The following is a 19,067-nucleotide window of genomic DNA, read 5'->3' on the forward strand; positions in this document are numbered from 1 at the left end:
TGTGAGACTCAGATGTGCACTTGAAATAATAGACCTGGACATCAGTGAAGGTTTTAAGGACCTGCTCTGCAACATGCTGGACGACGAGGTGACGCAGGGCATCATTGAGGACAAGATTCTCCTGCAGTTTGGAGAGCAGATGTTTCATTTCTACAGCGGTGATAGACGAAGGCGGGAGTACATGAGGCAGAACCTCCGCCAACTGTCAAGACTTGTCCTTGAAGCCCGAAAAACGACTCCCTTAAAAAATCTGGAGGACTTCTTTTACCCCTCAAGCTTCAGACACGTGGTGTCTGCTGTGAAAGTCGTAGCAGGTTACAATGCAGAGACCAAAATGTTCAAAATCCCCTCGCTTGCGGTAAAGCTTGGTTACCACCTACAGAAAGCCTGCAGTATTGTCGAGAGCAACGCCCTAAAGCTTGGGGATAAAGATCTAGCAAAGTCGGCACAGAACTTCCTCTCGGTGTACCAGAGAAAGTGGAATATGCTGGTCTCCTCTGGTGCATTATCAAATATGAACGAGTCAAAGATGAACACAGACAAGATGGTGCCGCTGGTCCAGGATGTTAAGCTTCTGTATTCACACTTGGAGAAGGTCCACGAAGTTGTAGAAAAAGACCTGAGAGACAATGTGACTCAGGAGAACTATGTCACACTGGCCAAGGTGATGATCGCTCGCATGTTTTTTTTTAACAGGAGGAAAGCCTCAGAGATATCTTCAATTACACTAAGAAATTTTATGTCACGGAAAAAGTGCGATGTGCTGGATGAAATGGACGTATCTGTCACCGATTTGGAAAGAACCCTGTGTAGCTACTTCACAAGGGTGGACATGAGAGGCAGTTGTGGAAGGGTAGTTCCTGTCTTCCTAAAACCCACATTTGAGTCTGCTTTGGAGCTTCTGGTAAAGACCAGAGAGTTGTGTGCAGTTCCCAAAGAGAACATCTATCTCTTTGGCCGACCGAATGCAAAGTCCAACTTCAAAGGTCCCAAATCTGTCTACCAACTTGCCAAAGAGTGTGGCGTTGAAAATCTCAACACAATGACGGCAAAGAAGATCCAGAAACACTTTGGGAAAATGCTGTTGTGGATGAACCTGAATGGTGAAGAAGTGGATCAGATTTTGGGCCCCAACCATCAGGCTCATACCATTAGGGCAGAGCTGGAAACTGGTGAGAGAGACTTTGAAGGTAGTTTGGTTTTCTTTTTAATTTATTAAATGAAACTGTATCTGTGATAAAGACACTTCTGGTTTTGTAAAGATTTAACACTTATATTTTTATTTTTAGGAAGAATTGTGCTCTAATGAACAGAACTGTTTTCTTATCAAGCCGATTTAAATCCTTTTTTTTTTAAACAGGAGAACAAGCTGCTTCCCCTTGTTACAGTGAGCACTCCACTTTCAGCTGCGAGCAAGCAAATCAAAATTACAAACAGGAACGTGGAACACCGACAGGTAACTGCGTTATAAAAGCTGTTTCACGTAGATGATATGATGATATTCAAATTGTATCATATTTTATATTTAAAAAAAAAAGAAAATAAAATTGATGGCAGAGGCCAAAATAAACTGACATCTAGCAACTTTTCCATCCGTTTTCTCAGTTGTTCAACAGAAGGGCAAACAGAAGTGGGAAGTAGCGGAGGTTCGTGCTGTTGAAAGACATTTGATGCACTTCATTACGACTCACAAGGTGCCTCAGAAAAATGACTGTATTCAGTGTCTGGAGGCTGAGCCGCAATCACTGAAGACTCGATCGTGGAAAGGTGTGAAGGACTACGTCAGAAACAGAATCACTGCCTTAAAGAGAGAAAGTAATAGATCTGAGCATGCACCTAAAAATGAGAAGAAACCCCGGCGAGAGGAACAAGAAGAGGATGATTTGTAGATGGCTATACGATGCATTCCTTGAAAGCAACTTGTGTTGAGCTAAGGCTTTTTTTTTATTTATATGGTCTTTCCTGTTCAAGGGATCATCATTTCCTAGGTTTCGTTCAGCCTTAAGAGCTTTGGTTTTCTTTGTTCTAAAAGATTAACTGCATTGTGTTATTTAATTCATTCAGATAAATATGTCTGTTATACTGTAGTTCTTCAGTATCAGTTTCTATTGACAGTGTTACTCATTTATGGAAATTAAATTTAAAAAAAACATTTTATTTGAGCAATAAACAAAACCAGGTTACATTATCAGTCATTTGTCACTTGTAGTTTTTGGAGTACATTTTTATTATGATTCAATAAATAAAGTTACACCCAATTTGTTAAACAGATAAGTGGAGCAAACAAACATAAAACTGCAAAAAATGTTCATTTACCATTTAATGCTAAAAGAAAAATCACCCCTCAACATATTTTTTTAAATGCAAGTTTAATGACCGGTGCCTAGTAGTTTTTCTTTGAAAGGACAGGCGGAAATGATTCGTCGTGACCCTTGCTAACATGTTGCTAACACGGCAGGTGGGCTCATTTAATGCAGAGAGGCGTTTCTTGTTTAAGCGTGGGACTTAAATCTAAACCATTTATCATTTTCACGTTTCACAAATAGACGAGTGTAAAAAAAATGGAAAATTGTATGTAAAGCGTTTTGCTTCCGTCGCAGCAGCGGAGAAAATGATAACGGACGAACATCACACACAAATGCTACTGCTTCCGCCGAGGCCAGAAGGTAACTAACCTATTATTTTATTACAAAATGGTTGAGTGCATATGGGTTAAATTTTTTTTAAATAATGTAGTAGATGAGCAAGGTGTCTGGTTTGTATTTATTAATTAAATTCTTTGCACGTTTGTATTGACTCATTAGGGCCCGCCTCTGAGGAGAAGTTGGCCTATCAGTGATGGCTGTGCTTAATGACATACACGCAGATGGCCAATCAGAGCCAGACACCATGCCAGTGGACGGGGCAGAACGGCTGGCCCGCTGTGTCACCATCGGGTCCCCACAACCCTATGCCCAGCCTTCAGCATCTCAACCTGGGATCACAGTACCCTGAGCACCAGCAGTGGACAAACCAAACAAACATGGGGTTTTCTAGTAATGTCAACCACACTGTACATCATACTGATACCAACGGCCCACTCAGTATACCTGGTGTGAACAAAGTTGGAAATGCACCTCCATGTTTTTTACCCGTGGTGACGACGGAGACGCAGCTTCAGCAGATGTCACCACACTATCCTAAGAGACCTGATCAAGCAATACCTCCACCGCCCCAGCCCCTCTACTCACAGCAGGGCTCACTTCATGGCAATCTCCAAATAACCCCCCAATCATTTGAAAATTACGGAGGACAGTACCCTCAACACCACCATGGAAACTTGATGGACAGTTCTGGCTCACCGACAGGTACCGTCCAACCGCAGCCACAATGTGTTCTTCCTCCACAGCTTAGAGGTAGGTTCACATGTAATTCATCTTTTATTTCCATAAATTGTTAGGGCATCTTAGACTGCTCAGTTGGTAAGAGATACTTGTTTACCGAAGCAAATACAAAAAATCCCTACAAAACAGACCCATTTAAACAGTCAAGATTTCAAAATAAAACAATGTCAAACTTTAGACACTACACATAAATATAAAAAGTTATAAAAAGCTTGTTTGATTTTAATTTTCTTTACAGGAACCACAGATACTTTTGTTCCCAGTGCAGTTACACTGGACAAGAACTCCACACCACAGGTGAGTTATTTTTCTATTTTGACAAATAACAAATCATCACATACATTTATGGTTTTCTTTATTTTTAGTTTTATTTTTTGTAGCATTTTCAGATCAACTGAAAGCTGTTATCGTTCCACTTTACAGAACCATAAACCTTAAATCGATGATAGGACGATTACTGACACAGCGATTAGCGTTAGCGTTAGCATTCATTGTTGGAGTTCTAGTCAATAACTACTCTATACTTACATTTTACTCGTCATAGGAAGAAAGAAACATTGTTTTGGGTACGACTACATGAAGCAGTCCGGTTTTATTGTAAAAAACTCAACATTTTCTCACTGCAGTCTCCTACCTCTGAATCCCGTTACGGCCTGGACCCCGAGCTCCTGCCCAGTGCTGTGAGTCTGTCTCTCTTTTGTGCCACATGTATCATAATGTATTTGTATCATTTTCTGGCTCAGGTCTTTTACTCCCTTTATGTTAATTTGAAGTTTATTAAACACACCAATCCTGTACAGCCCTTTGGCTGTGTCAATTAAATTCATAATTAGAATCTTTTAATCTAATGTGTACATGGTTGTGACTTTGTGAGGACCTTTTAGACCATGTTATTTAAGATAAGGAAAATCCATTGGAAAATTCTGAGCAGGTACAGTATCACTTTCTAAAAAGGTGTCTGATTTAATGTGATTGGATATCATCTGGGACCTGCTCTCAGTGAGGGTTAGGAATGTAGGTAAAAATAGGGACCTGCACTTGGTCAATTATGTCCTGGTCTTTAGGTGAATTAAAAACATTGGCTTTGTCCACTCCATTTACAAAAACATGTCCTAACTTTATGTGGGATTTGAAATGTATACCTCATATAGACCTATTTATATAAACGTACATTTTCACATGGCTACATTGTTGTTGTACTATTTTCAATTGTTTTAATTGAATATTCTTTTCTATTCTCCGTGTCCCAGGTCAAAGTGATGGCAGAGGACAGGGCAGAGTGGGAGAACAAGGTGTTTGTCTCTGAATTCTTCTCTGCTCTTCCTCCTCTTCCAACTACTTCCTGTCCTGTTGAAGACAAAGGTAAATAATGAGAACAGCCGTCACTGTTTGCCTAACAAATGCGCAGAAATTATTTCGTACACTATCTAAATGTGTGCGTAGTTGAGTTATTCTAGCATTGCTGTCGTCATGTTTTTCTTCTTCTTAATATGGAAGATACGGAAATAGAATTTGAAAATAAAAGTGGTAATTTCAAAATAAAAGTTACTAACTCTGTTTAATAAACAAAATTAAGACACATAAAACATGTCAATAATAACAAACAATGGTAAATTATGAACCACAGCCAGAATGTGTGTATTTTCAAATCGTCTGTTTTGGAAGTCTGTTTTATTCTTATATTGTATTTTGGTCAACTTTAAACCAGTACTGTTGAATGTGACTGTCTCCATTAAACTATAGGTAATACAAGTCCTTCTGTCATTCGCTCCACCACCTACTGTGTGCCCTGTGATGGTCAGACGGTCCTGCTAAGCCGTTTACCACTAGGGGCTCTGGTCACTCCCTTTGCAGAGCGAAATGATAAAGAGGTCAGAAGGTTCTATAAACAATTATTGTAATAAGTTAGTTTAAAGGTCAAAACATCTAGGGTTCAGTACAGTGTTCAGAGAAGATCATGAATATCTGTGTCTGTAGATGCCCCTCCCTGTCTGCCAAGAGCCAGAGTGTGTAGTGGGGTGTAAGTACTGTGGAGCTTCCATGTGCCCAGCGATGAACTGGCAGGACTGTGGTCAGAGGTTTTACTGCCCCTTCTGTGGTAAACTCAGTGAAGGTAAGATGAAACACAGAGCTTCATCTGAAAGAGTTTTTTTTATGATGATGATGATGTTCTAAATCCTTCTCTTATCCTCTGTCCTCATCCACGTTCCAGTGCCCTGGCAGCAGTACCAGCCCACCAAGGGTGTGGCCGGTCCCCGGGCTGATAAAGACCGAAGGCCTGAACTGAGTATGGGCTCATATGAAATAGTCCATTCTCAGAGGGTACGTTTGTACATACTCTTTTACGAAGTTAGATTTATGTAAGGGCAGCTCTTAAATATTAATTAAATAATTAAAACTTGGGTAAATACTTGATGTGTGTTTTTTTTGTCTTCAAACTGGTTGCAGGCTGAAGCAGCTGCACTGCTGCTGGCCATAGATGTGTCTGCATCAGCACTGAGAGGAGGACATCTGGAGTTTGTGAGCCAGCAAATACACATGCTGCTCAACTCACTGAACAGGTAAAACACACTCCAGATGTTACACACTCTAGGTTTACACACACTTGTTAAAATGAACATTTACTGCCACAAATAAAATAGAAAACAATTATCTCGTTGTTTTAGAGAGAGAGAGAGCGTAAAACAACATGAAAAATCTGGAACTTCAAAAATACATTTAGTTATGGAAAATAATAATAATAAAAAAGGTATTACAGTGTGTCAGTGACAAATACAACACGCCTTCCTCACATGCAGAATGTCTGGGGTCTAACCACATACTTGATGGCGCCTCCTGTGGCAGCCTTTGTAGACTGCAAAGACTCACACTGTGAATTTCCCCATTGTGGGACAAATAAGGAATTTCAATTCGATACATTTTTATTTTTTCACAGAGAGCACCAACTGCTAGTTCCTCTTTCAAAACTGGGCAGCAGAGAAAAACTGTGTTAAGTTTTATTGATGTTTTAAAGACAATCCAGTTTTAAATATTACTGGATTCTCACCCATTTACAAATGACTTTATGCATATTAAGAAACCTTAAAAATAAAAGCCTTTGGAAAGTCGAACAAATCACTAGAGGAGACAAAGGATGAGTATTGGTTTTCAAAAAAAACCCAAAACAAAACAAGAAAGTTTCTCCAACACTGAAAAGTTTGAAATTATCCAACCAGTTAATTGACATGATCCAAAACCTTTCTGCTGAGTATGTAGCATTCAGCTTCATAGTTAGCTCGAGTTTCATGCACTTTATTTGCGTTAGCGATAGTGGTATAATTCTGTCACATCATGCCAGACGGCTGAATGTTCTTCAATGTGTTGCCTTGATATAAAAGAGTCTTATTTTTCCAGGGAGAACGGAGACGGTGTGTCAGACGTCAGGGTTGGCCTGATGACCTATGACAGCAGGATCCACCTGTACAACCTCAGTCCTGCTCTAACCCGTCCACACATGCTGGTCCTCACAGACACGGACGACTTGCAGCTCCCCGTGAGGGACGGCCTTCTGGTGTCTCTCAGAGACTGCATTGACAGCATTGACAGGTTAGAGCAGACATGGGCAAACTATGGACCGGGGGCCAGATGTGGCCCGTTTGGCTTTTTAATCCGGTCTGCCTGTTAATTTGGACACGTTTGGCAGACCGGACATATTAATTTCTATAATTATTATACTTCTGTCTTTTCCCTGCAATGCCCTCATTTCTCCATAGATGGTGTCGAAAAGGCTTAAAGTGTTTTAGCATTTTAGCCTTTATGACTTTTACATGTCATTCAGTTGGGTGGAACCCTAGAAAATAAATGATGTTTGGTTGACTGTATGGGCAGTGTGCTACAGCTTATCCCTAAGTTCACAGAAGAGTGCAATGTCCCTGGGGGAGTTTCAGTGAAGTTGCCGGTTACAGCGGGACTCACCGTGCTGCAGGTTGACATACTGTGAATTTACAATATTTTACTTTTTAATTTTATCCCATATGTACCTTGAGCTCAGATGTCTTTGTTTGTCTTTCAGGCCTTGGACTGTCCTGGAAAGCTGCTGATCTTCCACTCGGCCTCTCTGGTAGAGACAGAGCTCACAAACACCTCAGGGTTCTTTGGTTCTTATAAACCAAAGGTATGTAAAAACCATATAGCATGCTGTACTGTCTACTCTTCCTCAGTGGTTCCCAACCTTGTGACCCCAAGTTTGAAAAATACTCACTTAATATATTTTTTTTCTCTGTAGTCCATCTTTCAGCCATCAGAGCCAGTCGTCTCCCTGGCCAAGGAGTGCATTCACCAGGGCTGCAGCGTTCACCTGTTCTTCCTGTCTCAACAAGATGTGGGCGGAGCCTGGCCTGGATACATTCCATATCTGACCGGAGGAGTTCTGCACACCTACAGCCATCTCCAGGTATCCTCGCAACTGGGACTTTGACTTCTGTCGACCTGGAAATGAATGTAAAATAGAAGGAAGTTCCAATAGTTTTCATGTTTTGATGTGATTTTCTTTTTAACTGTCACTACAGGGAGATTTGGACAGAGAGCATTTCAGTGCTGATCTGAAGAAGACCGTAGAGACGGACGTTGCCTACAGGGCTAAGCTCAGGATTTTTGTCAGCAAAGGTCTAAAAGTTTTTTCGACACATGGCTCTATTGTTGGGGTAACAAAGTACAACAAAATATTTGCAAAAACGTAGACTACAGATTTATTGTTTTGTCCTAACTGTTGTATGATCAGCCTCAAACTTTGTAATTTACTGACTTTCTGAGTAAAAAACACCTTTAAACTACTTTTACAGCACACAGTAGTGTCTTATAAAGAACTGGTTCATGTTGCATAGGATTAGTAATGACATTTTGAGCACTTTCTTAGCCATAAAGTGTGATTTTACAGTCTGAACTGTGTAACATTGTAACCAAACAGTACATTTAGAATGTGCACATATCGGATAAGTGTGTTTGAGGAATTTGTGATTACCGGGTGATTGTGACAGTATTGATAATACAGTTCTCAGTGACCCAGAACATCAGCACCATGAGTAAAGGACTCCTTATTTGTCTTCCTGACCTCAGTGGGTTTTTATTTCTGTCTCGCTAGATTTACGTGTGTCCGGCTGTTATGGACTTTTTGTCCCTGGAACTAGTCCTGCTCAGGTCACCATGGCAGCCTTAGATCACTGGACCACAGTGGCTGTGGAAATTGCCCACACCAGGTCTTTGGATGAAACCAGAGGCGCAGCCATTCAGGTGGGCAGAGTTATTATTATTATTATTATTTTGACTAGTCTTTAGTTCTGACGACACGTTGAGCCAGGCTAACTTCCCTCCTCCCCTCACGTCCCCAGGCTGTCCTGTCCTACAGCACACAGACAGGAGAAAGACGGACCAGGGTCCACACGCTGACGCTGCGATGCTCTCCTCACCTGCAGGAGGTTTTCCGTCACTTCCAGGCCCAAACTCTGCTCGCTTTCTACTGCAAGAAGAGTAAGAAACTCCACATGACGATTCACATAGTGATGAACCTGCAGATCAGAGTTGGTGGATCGTAGGCTCAGTCCAATGTAAAATAGCGTTTTTAGGATAAAGTGGCTACTATGGCTGAAGTCTGTACTGAATTAATGGAGTCAGTTCTCACTGAAACTGTAGGAAATCTGTAGGAAAATGATTTGTGTGGGTTCTGTCGAAAAATTATTTAGAAAAAATAATATTTGTAACCAGGGGAGAAATCACACCAACATGAAATGTGCATTATTTTTCTTTGTGGCCTGATACTTGTTTTACGACCCACTTCTGGTCCTCGACCAATCAGTTTGGAACCTGCTGTAACTCACACCAGCGGTGTTGTCTGTGTGAATGTTTTGGTAATAATTTAACTTTCTCTGTGTTGCTTTTTTTTAGTGTACTGTACTGTAATGGAGCGCCCTCTGCAGGAACTAAGGGAGGAGCTCCAGACAGAGGTAACTGAAGCTTTGGCTTCGTACCGGAAACACTGTTCCTCCGCTGCAGTCTCTACTGGACAGGTGAGGTTGTGATGCACTCTTCAACGTTCTCCTTCTTAAAGGAAAACACAGAACCACCTACAGTAAGGCCTCATTTAATTATCTGCCTCCTCCACAGCTGGTCCTACCTCAGTACCTGCGAGCTCTGCCTGTATATGTCAACAGTTTGAGAAAGAGTGAGGTCCTGCTGCCAGGCATGAGGACGTCCGTCCATCAGAGACTGCAGCTGCGCTGCCAGGTGCTCGGCATGGACGCCTGCGGGACGGCCACACACTTCTACCCTCAGCTGCTGTGTCTGGTCAGTACCATCATCATCATCATCATCATCATCATCAGTATGAGATACAGTTTACTTCTGCACTACAGACCGCACAGAACCACAGGTCCAAGTTTTCACAATTAATTAATATAATATATGAATTATATAATACATTTTAATATTTAAAACATGTTAATTTATCTACTTTAATTGTGATTAGTCATTAATAACAATAGTAGGCAGTAGAAAATGAAATCAACGATTTATGACTTTTGTCTCACCAGCACACGCTAACTGAAAACTCAAATACTCCTCCTGAGCTGAGGGGGGCGCTGCGGTGCACAGCTGTTAGCCTGGAGCCCAGGGGTCTGTATCTGATTCATACTCCACTCACTCTGCTGCTCTGGGTGGGAAATCAGGTCCCAGCAAACACACTGGCTGAAGTCTTTAACACATCGTACGTCCCTTCACTGCCCTCTGGAGAGGTAAGAGGCGCTGCAGCCTGTAGGAACCTTTAGGACTTAAATGTCAGCCCAGAGTCACAGGGTTTAAAAATTCATGTTATGTCAGAGTCAATGGTAATGGTTCTGGCATATGTTGTTAAGTAATTAAGACATTTTTATCTTTCATGTCTATGTCCATTTTTCTTCACAGACCAAACTGCCAGATCTGGACAGTCCTCTGTCCATCAGTATCAGATCCCTCATCAATACTCTGAACTGTCAAGTGTCCAGGGCTCGTAAGGTGAAGTTAACTTTATCTGGACTTTTGTTTCGCTTTCTTCCATGACTACCTTTAACATGGCTTAGATGTTATGGTGAAATTTTGCGCAAATTTTCTTGGGTGTTTTTTTCCTCATGATGACTAGTGGATTTGGCTACCTTTAAGCTATTTTTAGCTTTGTATGTGACCTAGCTGCTTGGCTAACAATGTGATTTTTTAAATGTATTTATTTAACTTAAAACTTTTTTTTAATGATCACCTTTGGCAGTTTTTAGCAAGTTAGTATTTACCTCTTTGACATTTGTTGTGGTCTTTTCGTAGCCTCTAAGTCAGGGATGTCAAACTCATTTTCACCGGGGGCCACATCAGCAATCCCCTTCCCCTTGAAGTGTCAGTTGTAAATGTAAATTTTACTAATTTACTTCATACAAAGAAAATCCACCATGTCCATTTACTTTCTTAAAGATAATTTGGCAATATTTTAATATAAAAGTCATCCAGACTCTGATAGAATAGAGAAAATAAGTTTTATTTTGAAAATATATATGGAACCAAAAAACTACTCCATAACAGACTAATTTCTGCAAGTTTCTGCAATTGATTATTATTTATTCAAACTAAAAATATTGTTCATTGCTGTGTAATAAAAACAAAACTTGTAATTCTATAGGTTAAGTATCTCTGCTGTGTGGACTTTACTAAATGCTTTTTAAGCACTCCCGGGCCACACAAAACGGCTTGGCAGGCCGCATTTGGCCCCCGGGCCTTGAGTTTGACACGTATGCTCTAAGTTATTTTTTTCTTCACGTTTGCTACATATTGTCTAAAATTGAGATGTGAGATTATTTTGGCTTAAATTTGTATATATTCCCTGTTACTTTTACGCTTTTTCATAAAGTGTTTCATGTAAGTTCCCTGCTTTGCTTAATTTAGCTATGTTTGTATTTGAGCTATTTATATTAGCCACAATTTACCATTTGGCTAACTTTTTGCTAATTTGGCTAATTTTCCTCAGATGTTAAACATTTAAATGATTAAATGTACCAACGAAACCCAGAGGAAAACAGTCTTGTGACGTGAAACTGAAACAGTTTCGAAATTGACAGTAAATATTCCACAGGGGAAAGGTTGACAAAAACTGCCACTGACAAGTCTGTTTCTTTTTCCACTCAGCTGTGGGTGGTGAAACAGGGGGACACGTGTGAGGAGGTGATGCAGCGCCACCTGGTGGAGGACAAGAGTCCCAACGGAGGGGCATCCTATGCAGACTTCCTCTACCATCTTCACGTCAACTCTGTCCGCCTGTTGCAGTGACACACACACACACACACACACACACACTAAACAGATTAACAAACTAAAAAAAAAGTTTTGTTCGATTTTATTGCACTGAATGGAATTATTTTAAGCTGTGCTGTTCAAGCATGAAGACATTTTGAAAGACGCTTTATTCTATTCGTTTGAATGTATTTAACCACTGCTGTGGAGACATGTGTGTGACTGACGCTTAAATGTATTGTTGGTGATTTATTCCTGTTTTGTGTCACATTTTAATTTGCCATCTGAGATCTTTGTGTGCATCTGCCCAGTTGTGTGTGTGAGTGTGTATGAGTGCATGCATGTGATTAAGCCCTGAAAATAATAATAATTAAAGCTTTAAGTGAAAACTTTTTTCCCTGTCCATCGCTATCATTAAATAATTTGGACTTTACACTTTAAAAGAAGTGTCATATCTAAATAAAAGCTAGGGGGCTCTACTCCTGCTATTTGCAGATGTGTCCCTGTGCAAGTACCTTAACCCAAACGTGGCTATTATTACTATATTAGTGTTATTATTATTGTTATTAATAATAACAACAATTATTATTATTTATATTATTGTAAATATTATTTTTTATAATTACAATAATAATAATACTAATGTTTATTTAATTCGCCTTTTTTAAGTTTTGTTTTTAAAGTACACCTTCCGGGTAGTAGTAGTTGTAGTAGTAAGTGAGAACCCACGGAGATTACCGAGCACTCACGGAGATTAACGAGCACCCATTAGCATAAACATAAACCTTAATTATTACTTTATAGAGGTGAATAAGTATAGAAGTAGTTGACGTCAATTGCACGTCTGTAAAGTGTCGTAGATTCTACGTCAAAGACTTAAGTGAGTGCGCACAGCGCGCGTGTGGCGGTACGGTAGAAGCGCTCTAATATTTGCCCCTATTTGGAGATGACGCAGGCGCAAGTTGTGGTAGAGTCCACTTTGAGCTGTTCCGCACTATTTCCACTAGAGGGCAAGAGAGCACAGCTACTCTAACGCCGCCAAAAAATTGAAGCTTCAATCAAAGCCAACGAACCATCAAGTCGTGGGAAGTTAGATGCGGAAAACTAGGATGCCATCAAAATAAATAGCAAGTTATTTTTTTTAAACAAAAACAAAACCAAAACCAAAAACAACATAACAGAAAAGTCTGTTATGTTAATATATAATTGACTTAAACGAATATGTTTTTGTACGTTTTATCAAAAGTAAAATGTACTTGTATTATATGTCTCTCGTGATTTTGGGTATCAAAATTCTAAGAAATTCTCTTCACTTAACACACTAACGCAAACTGTACCGTGTGTGACACCCGTGGTACTATAATGATCCATGGGAATTTGTTTTAAACAGGTGTGCTTTTATTGTGACGTTCAAAACAGGAAATTGTTGTGTTTGCGTCACACAGCTTGTGTTGCATGCCCGCGGTATCTGTGAGAGAGAGTGAGAGAGAGTTTGTGTCTGAGAGAGAGAGAGAGAGAGAGTGAGAGAGAGAGAGTGTGTGAAAGAGAGAGAGAGAGAGGAGAGAGAGAGAGAGAGAAAGAAGTCAACCGCTCGTCTCGGTATTAAATCTTCCGTCACTTTCTGCGGCTGCTTGAAAACTTTTCACCGCTCCAACGGCCGTGTAGCTGCTGGGCGGACCTGTCTCTTCTACACCGCGACACTTAGCACCAAACTACAGATTACGTGGTTTTGTTTTGTTTGTTCTTTCTCTCATTTCATCTCCACTACCTGAGCTCTGAGGAAAAGAAACACCAGACATGGCCACGACAACCTGCACGAGATTCACGGATGAATACCAGCTGTACGAGGAGCTGGGCAAGTGAGTGTGTGTCTGTTATCTGTCACGGCTGACCGTGGGTTTGACTGCTGCGGCTGTGTGTGTGTGTGTGTGTGTTGCTTTTTTTGGGATGACACTTCTCAAAATACGCCTCTGTCTCTCTATGTCTCTCTCCCACAAACACGTTTGCGCTGTGCTCAAAATACACCATCATAATTTCTTAAGTAATATTTATATATGCGCTATACTGTTCAGTACTTTCCTAATATATGATTCTCAAACTACGGTTTGTGTACGTTTTGGGTTCGTGGTACTCGCTCTTCATGTAGTGTTAATCTGGGATCAGTTTGAGTTGGCAAACTAGTGACTCGTGTAGATAAAATGAAGGGGAGAAATGTCACAGTTGGCTCCGGACTGGGACTGTCAAACTGGGACTGTCAAACTGGGACTGTCTCAAAGAAGTTCCTGCTATTGCCACAGTTTAATATAAAGTTTAAACTAATTTCATCACTTTTTTTTTTACCGTGTACCATTGCTTGAGAAAAATGAGAAAAACAAGACGTGCTGAGTTTTCTGTTCTCTGGTATTTCTTTTCATTAAAAAAATATTAGAAAGAATCTGAAGCATTGATCTACCTTGTTCAACGGTGTACAACCTGTGGCTCCAGAGCCCCATGTGGCCCTTCAGCCCATTTTCTTTGGCTCCAGGTTGGATGATATTTCATATTGACTATTTAATATTTGAACCATGGACCAAATGTATAATAATAATAATAATAATAATAATAATAATAATAATAATAAACAATTAAACCCTGGCCAACGTCCTGTATGTTTTGTATCAAATAAATATTAAATATATCAATATGTCCAACATGTCTCAGTCTCACTGAGCCCTCAGTGAGAAAAATGTTACAAACACACTTGATCAAAAGCGTAGGCCCTGCTGTGTTTATTTAAATACCCGCTGACACACAAAGCTCTTCAGCCAAAAGCACTGGTCTGTGGGCGAGGAACTCTTTCAGAGAATTTATTTTTGCACATGGCGAGAAAAGAACAAAGGCGTGATTGTGGTTTCAGTGTCTCTTTTATGTATAAATCTAAAGACTGAGACAAGGTGACTGTTGTGAACTCTGGGTCCATCTAGTGGCCTTTACAGCCGCAGCGTAGCACAAACCTAGTGATGCAAAGACAATGGAGTGGAGCTGGAATATATTCATTCATCTTAGGCTCCGGCAATTAATGTATTTGTTGAATGATGTGTTCTATCGTAATTTAGTTGATGGGACGTAGAATTTAAAAAATGCATTAAAATTGCACTGTTGTAGCTAGCATTAGCTCTGGTGTCTGTACTCGGACTGTTGTAGCTAATGTTAGTTCTGGTGTTTCTACCAGGACTTATGCAGCTAACGTTAGCTCTGGTGTTTGTAATAAGAATGCTGTAGCTAATTGTTAATTGAAGTAATACTGTAGACTTAAAGTTCTCTTCGTTGCACAAGTTCCATACAATTACGTTCTTATCCGAGCTGCTGTTTGTTTTTAAGAAAGCTTTTTGTTAAACACATCGTCCTATCTTTCTTTTAGAATAACGCCAATCAACACCACTTGCACTTTCTGTGCATCTCCCAAATAATCGGTGCATTGCTGCCACCTTCAGGGCTGGAGCAATTAAATGTATTAAATATGTACATTTTTTGTGATTTGTTTTTGTTTCTTGTTTGTTGAAATTTCTGATTTAAAAGTCCTGCCGTTACAATTGTTTTCATCTAAGAAAATGTTCAACTTTCACTTGATGTCCATTTTTTAATTAATTATTTATTTATTTATTTTAAATGCTCTGAAGTGAATGTAATAAATCTCTCCCTCTGTTCTTGCAGCTCAGCTGCTAAATCTGTCGCAACCAATTTCAGCTTCTGAAAAGCATTTTATCATTCATGTTTCTGACGCCGCTCTGTTTGTCTCAGTTAGACACAAAGCTTTTGAGGTGTTATTTACAATCACTACACAGAATGTAACCCATCCACATCACAGACTTGTGGCAGTGTAACAACACACCAGAGGGATCTGGTTACCAAACACCGTCTGTTCAATACATCATTTTTATTTACAAAGTTTAAAAAAAAAAGGCTTCGGTTCATGCTCTTTGACCTTATTTAACCGTGCATGACTGTTAAAACATATTTAGCGCTAACCAGAGACACTTACCTCACAGAGTGTGAACTTTCCAGGCACAGCTGTGGGGTTTGGTGTCAGTAACAAATGCATATATTTTCTGTGCATGTGTGACTTATGTCGTGCTGCTGAGTTTCTCTGATCACCTGTTCCAGGCATGAACGTTGTGCGTTAATGATTACGCCTCGCCATTCTTCGTAAACGTGGAATAATGTTTTCTTTTGTCATAACATTAAGAGACGATAAAAAGACCGAATTAGAGCTGACATGATGCTAAGGGTCGTTCACTATGAAATGTAACGATTAATTATGGGGGTGTAGGAAAATATTGATACAGTGATCCATAGCCCTATTGCAGTAGTTGCGTTCCAATACCCACCGCGAAAAGGGGAAATCCGCAAAGTAGATAAGTAGGTAAGATAGTCATTATATTATTTACATATACTGTTATCAACCCCCCCCCCCAGACTGTATTTCTTGTCTGTCAAGGGGGAGATGCTGATAGATACTACAATGCATGAGCCAATCAGTGTGAGGAACAAAAGAGCATGCGATTAGCCAATAGTACACCAAGTATGCATTGTATTAACCAATAGTGTGTGTACGATCTTGTCTAGGTTAACAAAGCTACCAGCGATTGTTTGCAAATGCGCTTATCTCAATTTCAAAACGAGAATTCGATCGGATTCAAAAAAAAAATTTTTGATATACTGTGGGAGTGAAAGGAGAACCGCGATATATATAGAGAGAACACTGTACACTGATTTATCGCGATATTTTTGTTTTCCGATACCGTATCGATATTTTACAGCACTGTATTGGTTAAAAAATAAAGAAAAAGAACAAAGATTCATGGCTTTGGTTCATATTATTTTGCTTATATTTCTTCTTTATTGAAAACAAATATAGATCCGTCTGTTCCAACATTAGTAACCTGATCTTTAGCATTTAACAACAACAGTTTTACTACATTGCTTAAAAAAACGCAATATATCGATGTGCTTATCGTATCGCCGTGTATCGCAATATATCGCGATACATACTCGTATTGCCAGATTCTTCCCAATGCATACACCTGGTTGACAACAATTACTTTACTTGACTGACAGCTCACGATGTTATCAATACTTCATAATTCAGAAGTTTCCTTACTAGTGTCAGTTTTCAAGGACGGTCGTGGTATCGTCGTCCTGTATGATATTTCAGTAGTGCTTGGTTCGTGTGCTCACGTGCTGTGTGTGTGTGTGCGCCCATCACTATTGCTGACTGTGTGAATGGAAACCTCACAGGAGCTTATAAAGTAGATAAACAGCCGAAAAGAACCGTCTTTAAATTAAGCTGAAAACTGTTGGAGACATTGGCATTAGGTTGAGCTGCAGAAACGCTGTCTGTGCAAAAAATGTCATCGTGCTGATGACGGCACCTTCACAAATGATGATGAACAGGTTCATAAGAGCAGTGTCGACCTGTACCTCAGTGGTCCACTGGTAAACTAAAACCAAGAATGTGCTGTTTGTGTTCCACAGGGGAGCCTTTTCAGTGGTGCGCAGATGTGCAAAGCTGTGCACGGGACAGGAGTATGCTGCCAAAATAATCAACACCAAAAAGTTATCTGCAAGAGGTAAGCATCCACACTGCTGGCTTTTTCACCCGGCCCATGTGGGCCTCCAAAGGTTTGTACCGTGTGGGTCTGACAGAAGTGGTACAGTTGTTGAGAACTAGCTAATACTGGGCCATATGATCAGTAAAAAAAGTAAATTCAAAACAGTGTAAATCCACTATAAAAAAAGACCCCCCCCCCAAAAAAAAAAATTACAGATATCTGATATTAACCTTTTTCCGATATCAGATATCTCGATATTGTCCAAACACTTAATATACAGACCTGGTAATATTTATTAATTTATCTGTACAAACCTCTGTATGAGTATGCGATTAATTAACTGAGCTGCAATGCTGCCATCTAGTGACCTTCGCTTTAACATTTAGCCGTTTATCCCCAAAACTATTTTTGGCGAAACCCGAGCATTGCGTTATTGGAGTAAAAACCGAGAACGATTCTTACATATATTACAAAATATGCTAATATCGGGCTGATAATATCGGTCGACCGATATTATTGGACATCACTAGGTTGAAACCATTAACAACTTTCTTCTAGATTGTGATGTTACATTTAGAAAAGAGACATACAAAAGAGACATAAATACATTAAATTGAATCTTCACATGTCTTACTCAATTTTATTGTAATATTACATTTTATGATAGTAAAAATACATTTCATCGTTATGGTCACACGTCATGTGACCAGTAACGGTTCTTAGCAGAGTGGAGGATCAACTCCATGGTCACCACAGTGTTTGCTGCAGGTCAGTTCACCACCATTTGCCCAGTGTAAATCTCCTGCTACCCCTTCTGCCCGTAACTGGAGACCCAGTGCTGGGGCCCAGCCAGTTGGCAGCACGTTGACACTTTGACTGTTAACCTGCCGCCACACATACAGTGGTAGAAGAAGCGTAGCAACCAACATTAGCTCAGGGTATCATCCTAGAATGTGGTGACATCACTGTTTCTGAGGTGACCTGTTGGTGTGACAACTTCAGTTTATCTGAACATATGCTGATCAACTGAACAAGATCATGCTGTCATTATCACTACTGTGGTGACCTTTTGTGATAGCAACACAAACTATGTCAACATTTAACGTGAGCAGCAAAATGGACACTGCCTGTTGCATTTAGTCAATATTCATGAATATTGACTTTGACCAAACTCCAAACCACTAGCCTTCTTAAAATACAGTTAGTGGCTTTGTGTGTGTGTGTATATATATATATATGTATATATATACGTATATATATACATATATATATATATAAATACATATATATATATATATATATGTATTTATATATATATATGTATTTATATATATATGTATTTATATATATATGTATTTATATATATATGTATTTATATATATATATATGTATATATATGTATGTATATATATGTATATATATGTATGTATATATATGTATATATATGTATGTATATATATATATATGTATTTATATATATATATTTACACACATATATTGATACATATTAATATACTATATAACAATTAAGTCCCTTATTCGTCCCACAATAGGGACATTTACAGTGTGATTATCTATATTTCTGTGTGTGTATATATATGTATGTTTATTTATATGTGTAAATGAATATTTATATATGTATATATACATATATATTTACGCACATATACAGTATATCGATACATATTAATATAATTATACTGATTTAGTCCCGTATTCGTCCCACAATTGGGAAATTAATATATTCACATATGTGTGTGTGTGTATATATATATATATATATATATATATATATATATATCTAGCGTGGACA

General features: G+C 39.3%; 3 protein-coding genes across 5 annotated transcripts in view; all 3 read left to right on the forward strand.

Moving 5' to 3' along the window:
• Nucleotides 1-6: 6 nt before the first annotated feature.
• Nucleotides 7-2,171, forward strand: LOC103397869 (uncharacterized). 2 transcript variants are annotated; one of them, XM_008336285.3, is made up of 3 exons: nucleotides 7-1,172; nucleotides 1,361-1,456; nucleotides 1,606-2,171. In XM_008336285.3, the coding sequence occupies exons 1-3, from the start codon at nucleotides 74-76 to the stop codon at nucleotides 1,887-1,889; spliced, it is 1,479 nt and encodes a 492-aa protein (XP_008334507.1). In that variant the 5' UTR covers nucleotides 7-73; the 3' UTR covers nucleotides 1,890-2,171. The 2 variants fall into 2 exon arrangements, with proteins under 2 accessions (XP_008334507.1, XP_008334506.1); XM_008336284.3 differs by having other exon boundaries at nucleotides 7-1,190; nucleotides 1,606-2,170.
• A 165-nt stretch (nucleotides 2,172-2,336) lies between these two features.
• LOC103397882 (protein transport protein Sec24C) lies at nucleotides 2,337-11,719 on the forward strand. Of its 2 annotated transcripts, none has more exons than XM_025052953.1 (21): nucleotides 2,337-2,666; nucleotides 2,805-3,395; nucleotides 3,622-3,680; nucleotides 4,010-4,063; nucleotides 4,634-4,745; nucleotides 5,127-5,254; nucleotides 5,361-5,496; nucleotides 5,596-5,705; nucleotides 5,832-5,944; nucleotides 6,777-6,968; nucleotides 7,251-7,347; nucleotides 7,435-7,536; nucleotides 7,648-7,815; nucleotides 7,931-8,027; nucleotides 8,503-8,651; nucleotides 8,750-8,888; nucleotides 9,303-9,424; nucleotides 9,522-9,701; nucleotides 9,947-10,147; nucleotides 10,317-10,406; nucleotides 11,559-11,719. In XM_025052953.1, exons 2-21 carry the CDS (start codon nucleotides 2,852-2,854, stop codon nucleotides 11,697-11,699), a joined length of 2,934 nt encoding a protein of 977 aa, XP_024908721.1. In that variant the 5' UTR covers nucleotides 2,337-2,666; nucleotides 2,805-2,851; the 3' UTR covers nucleotides 11,700-11,719. The 2 variants fall into 2 exon arrangements, with proteins under 2 accessions (XP_024908721.1, XP_024908722.1); XM_025052954.1 differs by having other exon boundaries at nucleotides 2,805-3,347.
• Nucleotides 11,720-13,194: 1,475 nt separating this feature from the next.
• LOC103397867 (calcium/calmodulin-dependent protein kinase type II delta chain) overlaps nucleotides 13,195-19,067 on the forward strand; it is a 60,518-nt gene continuing 54,645 nt past the window's right edge. Inside the window, 2 exon segments of the mRNA XM_025052955.1 lie at nucleotides 13,195-13,522; nucleotides 17,178-17,272. Of these exon segments, the coding sequence (XP_024908723.1) occupies nucleotides 13,461-13,522; nucleotides 17,178-17,272 (157 nt within the window). The 5' untranslated portion in view covers nucleotides 13,195-13,460.

The sequence above is a fragment of the Cynoglossus semilaevis genome, chromosome Z (assembly GCF_000523025.1).
Source record: "Cynoglossus semilaevis isolate Cse_v1.0 chromosome Z, Cse_v1.0, whole genome shotgun sequence".
In the NCBI taxonomy this organism is placed as follows: domain Eukaryota; kingdom Metazoa; phylum Chordata; class Actinopteri; order Pleuronectiformes; family Cynoglossidae; genus Cynoglossus; species Cynoglossus semilaevis.

Excerpts from the sequence above, each read along its gene's own strand:
- LOC103397869 (XM_008336284.3), top strand. The coding sequence starts at position 74 with ATGCTGGACGACGAGGTGACGCAGGGCATCATTGAGGACAAGATTCTC. Across the intron at positions 1,191-1,360 it reads TGGTGAGAGAGACTTTGAAG|GAGAACAAGCTGCTTCCCCT; the intron begins GTAGTTTGGTTT and ends TTTTTTAAACAG. Across the intron at positions 1,457-1,605 it reads GGAACGTGGAACACCGACAG|TTGTTCAACAGAAGGGCAAA; the intron begins GTAACTGCGTTA and ends CCGTTTTCTCAG.
- LOC103397882 (XM_025052953.1), top strand. The coding sequence starts at position 2,852 with ATGACATACACGCAGATGGCCAATCAGAGCCAGACACCATGCCAGTGG. Across the intron at positions 5,945-6,776 it reads CTGCTCAACTCACTGAACAG|GGAGAACGGAGACGGTGTGT; the intron begins GTAAAACACACT and ends TTATTTTTCCAG. Across the intron at positions 10,148-10,316 it reads CTTCACTGCCCTCTGGAGAG|ACCAAACTGCCAGATCTGGA; the intron begins GTAAGAGGCGCT and ends TTTTCTTCACAG.